General features: G+C 35.1%; 1 protein-coding gene across 1 annotated transcript in view; it reads right to left on the bottom strand.

Annotated features, from left to right (window-relative positions):
• Positions 1 to 735: 735 nt before the first annotated feature.
• The window catches only part of GTF2A1L (general transcription factor IIA subunit 1 like), a 69697-nt gene continuing 60080 nt past the window's right edge, over positions 736 to 10352 (bottom strand). The window contains exons 7-9 of the mRNA XM_028496704.1: positions 9305 to 9562; positions 8529 to 8618; positions 736 to 965 (exon numbers count right to left, since the gene is read on the bottom strand). Coding sequence (XP_028352505.1) covers positions 858 to 965; positions 8529 to 8618; positions 9305 to 9562 — 456 coding nt within the window. The 3' untranslated portion in view covers positions 736 to 857. The remainder of the gene's footprint in view (positions 966 to 8528; positions 8619 to 9304; positions 9563 to 10352) is intronic.

Raw genomic sequence — 10352 nt, 5'->3', positions numbered from 1 at the left:
ATGAGGGAATTCCCTGTTACGAAAAAAGAAGAGAGACAGTACCTTTGAGGGGTTAAGACTCTGCAAAGGGGTCTTCCATGGTAAGAAAAATAGAAAAAAAAAATAGGGAAAGAGGGAAGAGGACAGAAGTATGAAGTAACAAGAATTAGAATGGGAACCTAACCCACTCCCTACAGTTCCCCAGGGAGATAGCAGGTACAAAGAAGAATGGCCTGGCCACATGATAAACCCAGAAAGGCTTGGCTCTAGGGATCCTGGTCTCAGCAACGATTTTCATGTTAAGTATAGTATGGGCTCAACTGAGGCATCTGCCTCCAAGGACCATCTGGGCTTGCACAATCAGCATACTGCTGGTGATAAATGTAGACTGAAGATCCAAAGAAGCCTTCTTAAATATCCTGCTACTTATAAGACTCTCCAGGATCCTTTTTTTTTTTCATATATGATTTTTTTTTTTAATCGGAGTATAGCTGCTTTACAATATTGTGTTAGTCTCCAGGGTCTTTTGTAACATGGTTTGGTGAGAGGTGGGAAGAACACCAGCCCCAAATCTAATAATTGATACTGACTTCACCATGAAGGGGAACTGGAGTCTGATTTAAATTTTACTTCAAAATTAAAGAAATATGAGCTTTTTTCATGCTACATCACACCTGATATATCTATGCTTTGTAATGGTGTAGACAATGGGGGTTAAAAAATAAAAACCTGTTAAAACAGTTTGAAATATAAAATGAAAGAAATGTAAAACTGTATATTTGTATCTGCATCTGAATTATAATTTTATTAAATTCCATGCAGTGAACAACATGTGATATAGTCCCACTGATCTTAATGATGTACTGAGCTCATCAGTTTTACCACTCTGCATCACCAACGGCTTTTGCAAATACATAGTCTCTCCCTCCAAAACACATAACACCATCTTTCAAATAGAATTTCCATTTGTTCTTGCTTCGATGAATCTGGAGGGAGAAAAACAGCCTAAATTAATTAAATTTAGAAGTTAAAGGATCATTTACATTTCTTTGCATATCCCATGGGATTATTCTGACCCTAAATGGGAGTTCTTTATAAATAAGACCCTCCTCAAGATAGTTTATTCATTCATTCAGCAAATATTTGTTGAGTTCCTATGTGTCAGGTATTGTTTTAGGCACTGGAGATCTATTAGCTTTCTAAAAAAGGAAAATATAGATATAATTTTTTAGAACAGGAAAAAAATTCCTGTCTTTGAAGAGGTTACATTTTAGTAAGGATGGGAGAAACAAACCTAATAAACACATAAACTATACAGAATATTAAAAGGTGGTAAGTGTTATGAAAAATAGATCTGGAAAAGGAATATCACAAACACAGAGGTGGGGTTACAATTTTAAATAGAAGAGTCAGAGTGGGCCTGACTTGTGAAGTAACATTTGAGCAAAGACTTAAAAAGAAGATATTGACTAGAGAGCATTCCAGACAAAGGGAACAGAAGTCCTGAGGAGGGGCATGCCTGGATTGCTCAAGAACAGCAAAAAGTTCACTATGCCTGCAAAGGAATAAACAAGAGAGGATGTTGTTAATATTATCCGGAATGAAAAAATAGTGGTGTTTCATTTCGAAGAAGAAAGTCACAATAACACACTGAGCAAGGTCTGAAAATACAACTTATAATCTATCAGATTCTATTAGCTATTCTTTGGATTCAGTAAATCAGCCTGATACAAAATTAAAACTAGAAAATCCTACTACCTTAAGAGGTAAGAAATCATACAATCATTGTTACTTCTGGGTAAACCACAAGTGACTATTTTAAAAATTTAGAAATATATGATCTGAAATCAAGGGTAAAAATTCAACCTAGTTGTTGACTGCAAAGAGTCAAATCAAGGAAGAAAAGCCTGTGACTAGTATTTGGATGCATTTTGTGAAGCATAAGAAAATACAAAGGATAAACCCTCTATTTGTGTGTAGGGGAAATGGCCTGGCGACGGAAAATTTCTTTTCTGAGTTTGACTTCCAAATTTTCACTTGCACTTATCTCAAGTCTCGGGGAACACAACAGTGACAAGAGAATCCTTAACAAAGATGATAAAATCTGGCCAGAATTAGGAAAAGAACAACGGTAGAAGCAGCGGCAACAACTCATCCCAGTAGCTTTATCTAGTGACTACATTATTCTAGAAATGCAACAATGGTTCAACATTAGGAATTTACTAGTATAAAAACTATATTACTAGACCTAAGGAGACAAATAATATAATCATCTTCAATATTGTTGAAAAAGCTTTTGATAAAACTCATGCATTATAGATTTTATTTTTAAACTAAAATAAGAAAGACTATGTCCTACAAACATACATACACACACACGCACACTCCTACCTCAACCCAAAAGCCGTGACTTAGTGCTTAGTGCAGAAACCCTAAAAGTACTCCCGCTCAAGTCAGGACATAGACAAGAATACCCACTCTTAACCAACTTTTCACTCTAGAGGTACTAGCCAATAAAATTAGACAAGAAGAAAGAACTAGAGAGATAAAAATTGGAAAAGATGAAATAAATTTGCAGATGCAATGACTGGATGTCTGAAAAACCTAAGATAATCAATTTAAAATGACTAAATAAGAATTCAGTATTGATACAAAATTAATAAACAGAAATGCACTGCCTTCAAATACTGATATATAAGCAACAGTTAGAAGATATAAAGGAAGAGCCCGTTTACGACAGCAACAAAAGAGATAACATAATAAGGAAAAAAATTTAAAAATACTTGATCTACTGGCACCATTCAATATATCCTCTTTGAAATATTTTCCTTACTTGGCTTCTAGAACATTCCTGGCTTTCCACATGACTCTTTGGCCACTCCTTTGATTCCTCCTTCTCTCTCTTACCTCTCAATTTTAGAGTGTACCAGGACTCTTCTTTCTGTTTATATTCACTCTCTTGGTGATCTTATCTAATCTCATGGCTTTAAACATCATCTATATGCTGATGACTCCCCAAAATTTTATCTCTAGCTCACACCTCTCCCTTAAACTCCAGAGTCTCATTCAACTGCTTCAGCACCTCCTCATAAATGTCCAATAAACATCTCAATCAAGTTTAAAACAAGGACACTAATATACTCTCCCCCAAACCTCACAGTCTTCCCCATCTCAGTGAGGAATGGCCACTCATTCTTCTCATTCAGGCCAGAAATCTTGGACACAATCCTTACACCTCCTACTCACACCTCATATCCAGATCCATCAGTAAATGTTAGTTCTACCTACAAAGCATATTCCAACCACTTCTACCACCTCCACTACTATTACTCTTGTCTAAGCCACCATCCTCTCACCTGGATTAATATGTCCCATGACTAGTTTCCCTATTTTCACCCTTGTCTTCCTCTTAGTCTACTCTAAACATGGTAGCCGGTATACTTTTACTATGGCCCTATTAAAAACATAAACCAGATATCATTTCTATGCTCAAAACTCTCCAATGACTTCTCATCCAAAAAATAAGGTCCTTAAAATGGACTATAAGATCCCGCTCTTCCCTTCACTTACTGCTCTGCTCTCCTCATTGTTCCCTGAGCACACAGGTATTCTTCTACCTCAGGACTTATGTATTATTTACTGTTCCCTCTGTCTGAAATGATTACATCCAAATATCCTGATGGTTCATTCTCCTACCTCCTTTTTAAAAAAAATTTTTTTTAATTTACTTATTTGGTTGCACCAGGTCTTAGTTGTGGCAGGCAGGCTCATTAGTTGCAGCTTGCCAGCTCCTTAGTTGTGGCACGTGACCTCTTAGTTGCGGCATGCATGTGGGATCTAGTTCCCTGACCAGGGATCAAACCCGGGCCCCCTGCACTGGGAGCACGGAGTCTTAACCACTGCGCCACCAAGGAAGTCCCCTCTCTTACCTCCTTTTGATCTTTACCCAATCACGTTCTCAGTAAGGCCTCCCCTGGACATCACATCCAAAACTACAACCTACTCCTCCTTAACATCACTAAAATACTAAATTCTATTAATTCAATGTTAATTAATTACAAGCTATTTCCCACAATGCAGTACCACAAAGAATACTACATCCATAATAGTCTAGAAAATTATTTGTGACTCTATGGAATGCATATATAATCTAGTGTCTATACAGTGCAATACACTGTTTATAGAACACAATACACTGTTTATAAGACTCTAAAAGAACTTTCAAACCAAGACCAGTCCCTTTTCTATTACCTATTCCTTCTTATGCTTATGTTTACCAGCATCTAAATTGCCATTTTCTATCTATACAAAATGTTACAGGAGAGAAAATTGTCTTATTTTTAGAGAAAAGGATTCATTTTTTACAGCAATTCAAAGTACCATCCTCCATCTCCCCTGAGTATACTGAAATTGTTACTGAAAAAAAGTCAAAGATGTAAATATGAATTAGTCATCAGGGAAATGAGAATCAAAACCACGAGATACCACTTCATACCCACTAGGATGGCTAGAATCAAAAAGTCAGTTAACAAGTGTTAGTGAGAATGTAAAGCAATCTAAACCATCATACACTGCTGATGGGAATGAAAAATGGTACAGCCACCCTGGAAAACAGTCTGGCAGTGCCTCAAATTATTACCATATGACCCAGGAATTCCACTCCTAGGTATTTACCAAGAGAAATGAAAATATATATTCACAAAAAAATTGTACATGAATACTTATAGCAGAATTCTTCATAATAGCCAAAAGGTGGAAACAACTCAAATATCACTCAACAGATGAATGGATAAACAAAATGTCGTATATCCATTCAATGGACTAGTATTCATCAATAAAAAGGAATGAAGAACTGTTACAAGCTATAATATGGATGAATCTTGAAACACTGTGTGAAATAAATGAAACCAGTCATAAAAGACCACATATTATATGATTCCTTTCATATGAAACTCCAGAAAAGGGAAATCTACAATGATGGAAAGTACATTAGCAGTTCCTTACTACTGGGGATGGGAGAAAGGGGGCAATATGGAAGTAAGAACTAAAGGGTATGGGCTTTCTTTCTGAGGTGATAAAAATTTTCTAAAATTGACTGTGTTAATGGTTACAAATATCCATAAATATACTAAAACCACTGAGTTGCACACTTTAAATAGGTGAAGTGTACAGTATGTGAATTATATCTCAAAGCTGCTAAAAAATGTAAATATGAATAAGAACACAAAACTGACCATTCTACTATATAATCACAGTTATAGTGTTTAAAATCAAATTTAAGCTGTATTATATTTTAGTTGCTAAAGTTCAATTGCTACTAACCTAATTTTTAGGCTTGAAACCTGATAGACACCTTTAACTCTCCCTTGTCAATCATTCTCTCATGACCAACTAATCACCAAGTACCAATGATACTTTTTTAATTTTATTGAAGTATAGTTGATCTACAATGTTGTGTTCATTTCTTCTGTACAGCAAAGTGACTCAGTTATACACACACACACACACACACACACACACATATATTCTTTTTCATATTCTTTTCCATTATGGTTTGTCACAGGATATTGAATATGGTTCCCTGTGCTATACAATAGGATCTTGTTGTATAATATTATATTATTATAATATATATATTATATATATAACCGCAAACTCCCAATCCTTCCCTCCCCTACTCCCCCTCCCCCTTGTCAACCACAAGTCTGTTCTCTGTAACTGTGAGTCTATTTTCATTTCATAGATATATTGATTTGTGTCATATTTTAGATTCCACATATAAGTGATATCATATGGTATTTCTTTCTCTTTCTGACTTACTTCACTTAGTATGATAATCTCTAGGTCCATCCATGTTGCTGCAAGCGGCATTATTTCATTCTTTTTTATGGCTGAGTAATATTCCACTGTGTATATATATATATATATATATATATATATATATACATACATACCATATCTTCTTTATCCATTCATCTGTCGATGGACATTTAGGTTGTTTCCATGTCTTGGCAATGGTAAATAGTGCTGCTATGAACATAGGGGGGTGCATGTATCTTTTTGAATTATAGTTTTGTCTGGGTATATGCCCAGGAGTGGGATTGCTGGATTATATGGCAACTTTATTTGTCGTTTTTTGAGGAACTTCCATACTGTTTTCCATAGTGGCTGCACCAATTTACATTCCCACCAACAGTGTAGGAGGGTTCCCTTTTCTCCACACCTTCTCCAGCATTTGTTATTTGTAGACTTTTTAATGATGGCCATTCTGATCGGTGTGAGGTGGTACCTCACTGTAGTTTTGATTTGCATTTCTCTAATAATTAGCAGTGTTGAGCATCTTTTCACATGTCTATTGGCCATCTGCATATCTTCTTTGGAGAAGTGTCTATTTAGGTCTTCTGCCCACTTTTGGATTGGCTTGTTTGTTTTTTTGTTGTTGAGTTGTATGAACTGTTTGTATATTTTGGAAATTAAGCCCTTGTCAGTCACATCATTTGCAAATATCTTCTCCCAGTCTGTAGGTTGTCTTTTCGTTTATTTTTTTTTTACTTAATTTTATTATTTTTAATTGAAGTATAGTTGACTTACAATGTTGTGCCAATCTCTGCTGTATAGCAAAGTGACTCAGTTATATACATACAGACATTCTTTTTTTAAAAATTCTTTTCCATTATGGTTTATCACAGGATATTGAATATAGTTCCCTGTGCTATAAAGTAGGGCCTTTTTGTTTATCTTTTCGTTTTACTTACGGTTTCCTTTGCTGTGCAAAAGCTTGTAAGTTTGATTATTTTTGCTTTTATTTCTATTGCCTTGGGAGACTGACCTAAGAAAACATTGGTACAATTTATGTCAGAGAATGTTTTGCTTATGTTCTCTTCTAGGAGTTTTATGGTGTCTTGTCTTATATTTAGGCCTTTGAGCCATTTTGAGTTTATTTTTGTGTATGGTGTGAGGGTGTGTTCTAACTTCATTGATTTACATGTGGCTGTCCAACTTTCCCAACACCACCTGCTGAAGAGACTGTCTTTTCCTCAGTGTATATTCTACCAAACATACAAAGAAGAACTTATACCAATCCTTCTCAAACTCTTCCAAAAGATTAAAGAGGAAAGAACTCTCCCAAAAACATTTCATGAAGCCACAATCACCCTGATACCAAAACCAGACAAAGACAACTACCAAAAAAGAAAATTACAGGCCAATATCTTTGATGAATCTAGATGCAAAAATTCTCAACAAAATATTAGCAAACTGAATCCAACAACACATAAAAAAGGTCATATACCATGACCAAGCTGGATTCATGCCAGGGTCACAAGGATGGTTCAACATTCACAAATCAATCAATGTGATACACCCCATCAACAAAAAAAAGGACAAAAACCACATGATCACCTCAATAGATGCAGAAAAAGCATCTGGTAAAATTCAACACCCATTCATGATAAAAACCCTTAGGAAAGTGGTATAGAGGTAACATATCTCAACATAATAAAAGCAATTTATGACAAACCCACAGCCAATATAATACTCAAAGGTGAAAAGCTAAAAGCCTTCCCACTAAAATCTGGAACAAGACAAGAATGCCCACTCTCACCACTTCTCTTCAACATAGTATTGGAAGTCCAATGATTCTTCCACCATAATCTCTAACTCTTCCATGTTCTATGCTGCCATCCTTAGTCTGGGCTCTGTTACTTTATGTACTATCCCTGTTCTTCTTACTATTTGCCTCTTCCAAATTAGCAAACAATGCCAGTTTTTAAACCCAATTATAATTTTCTCAATATCATCCTCATAAGGTTAATGTCCATCAAATCATGTTTGAATTTCCCCTACCAGGATTCTGGATTTTCCAATCTGCTCCCACCTCTGTCCACCACCCAGCCTCATTTCCTAACACATTCAAAAGAAAACACCTCATTCAAGGCAGAGCTGTCTCTTCACTGTCCTTATAAATTCTACATGCATTCATTTCTCTGCCTTTTATTAGGCTATTCTACTCTGAATGCCTACTCTTCACGCTTATCTATATCCTACAAATCAATCAAGACCTATTTCAAAGCCCCACATCACCCATGAAGGATTTGTGGAGAACTCCAACTACAAATGATTTCTTGCATTTCCTAGCCCCTTTTAGGACTTACTGTCTGTGCCACTTATCGTAGCATTTGATTTACATGCCACTCATCTTAGCATTTGATTTATATGCCATGTATTTTAGTATTTGATTTACCTGTCACGTATTTTAGCTTTTGATTTACCTACTATCTTATTGTATGCCATTCCATTATTCCATACAGAAACACCTTGCTTCAGTAAGACTGTCACCTCCATAAGACAAGGACTATCACTTTTTTGGTATCACCAAGACCACACAGCACAGTGTTAGACCCAAAATACTCTCCCAAATTTATAGAATTAATTAGCTATTTTGAGATTAATTTAACTGAACAGTAACTGATCATATTTCCCATCATTTTGCTTATTTTCTACTATAAATGCAATTAATAAACCCAAAGTCTAAAAGGTGAATACAGTACCTTTTCATACTGACAGACAATTACATTATCTGTGTCAAACAGGTCCAGCACATCCTGCTCACTAACATCATCCCCAGAATTTAAAGGGTCCTAAAGATGAAAGATACTCACATTAATGAATTTCATGATGCTTTGAATTTTTTAAAGACAGAGGGACATATTCTGTCCCTCCAAGGACACAGAATAGTATTGTATTTAAAAGTCAAACAGCCTGAGTTTGAATCCCAGCTTAGTCACTCAATAACCAAGACTGACCTTTGGCAAGTTACTAAAACTCCTGGTATCTCAGTTTTCTCATCTTCAAAATGAGGACAGTAATAAAACCCATAAGACCCATAAGGCAGCGGTAATGTTAAATAACAAAAGGCAGTAAGATTTAGTATGGTACCTGGCACATATGTACGGCACCATAAACGATAATTAATACCACTTACATGCTTCTTAATTATCACATTCCACAAAGATTTCATGGCATTTATTAGGATTAGAGCAGATATGATATGCTTCTACCCTGGCTGCCTTCTTTACCTCCACTCCCATCCCTTAAACCTCTCACTACCTCTAGTTAAGACCAACAAATATAGTAGCTGATTCCTAAATACTTAATACTGAGTTAAATTACAGTTTACGATTAAAAGTTTAAATACTAGATACAAATAAGTCTCATTTTAAAGACAAAAGACAGGATTAACCTTGTTATTCCTCTTGGTTCCAAAGTATATTAAAGTACAAATGCTATAAATTTTAAAAAGTTTCAGCTCAAAAATAATCCTTACCTCTTCCACAAGGTCTACTTGAGGGTCTTCATTATCACTACTGTTGGCCGTTGAATCTTCATTTGATATACTGCTGGCTTCTTCAAGTACCTTCAGGTCTCCTGCATCAGTAATTCCTAGAAATTTGTTCTCATCTACATCTCTTGTACTTCCTATTTCATCACTGGAAGATGTATCTCCAGTTCCATCTATTTGAATTATCTCATTAATATCATCATCAGTTACCTGAATGCTGAAATCCATCTGAGAATTAGAATCCTAAAAAGAGAAATAAATGCAATAAAGTTTTTTCCTGTCAAACAAGGTGTATAAAACATTGGATAACACAAAATATAAAATTACTTAAACAGTTCACAAGTGGCCTCTGAAAACATATTTCTTCCCTGTCAGATGATATTCCCTAATTTTGAATTTTAGAACACCCTAGCATTTCTATATAAGATGGGAATAACTTTTAAATTGTAAATAAAGTAAACCCACTTACGGTCATACATAGACAGTAAATCAGTTGACTGTTGTCAGATAATATTTACCAGTTTTTATACATACTATCTTAAATTTATATACCTCTTAGGTTTTAACTATTTTATTTTAAACAATAATTCAGTGAAGTAGAAAGGACAAGTGACATCATGCTTAATGGATAAATAAAAAATACAAAGGACGGTACTAACTAGAATAAGCCAAACGCAAAAGGACAAATATAAATCAAAACTGACAGAACTGAAAAGATTAACAGACAAATCCACAAACATAGTTGGAGAATTTAACATTCTTCTTCTTACTAATCAATAAAAAAAGCAGACTGAAATTCAGTAAGAATGTAGAAGAACTGAACAACACAATCAACCAACATAACCTAATTGGCATTTATAGAATACTCTACCCCCAAATAGCCAAATGCACATTCTTTTCAAGAGCACACAGAATGTTCACCAAGATGGACCATATTCTGGATCATAAAACAAATCTTGGCAAATTTAACACACACAAAGTATGTTCTCTTAGCACAAAGGAATGAAACCAGAAATCAGTAACAGAAAAATCT

The sequence above is a fragment of the Physeter macrocephalus genome, chromosome 12, assembly GCF_002837175.3.
Source record: "Physeter macrocephalus isolate SW-GA chromosome 12, ASM283717v5, whole genome shotgun sequence".
Classification (NCBI taxonomy): Eukaryota; Metazoa; Chordata; class Mammalia; order Artiodactyla; family Physeteridae; genus Physeter; species Physeter macrocephalus.
This window is presented reverse-complemented; position numbering and strand designations above follow the sequence as displayed.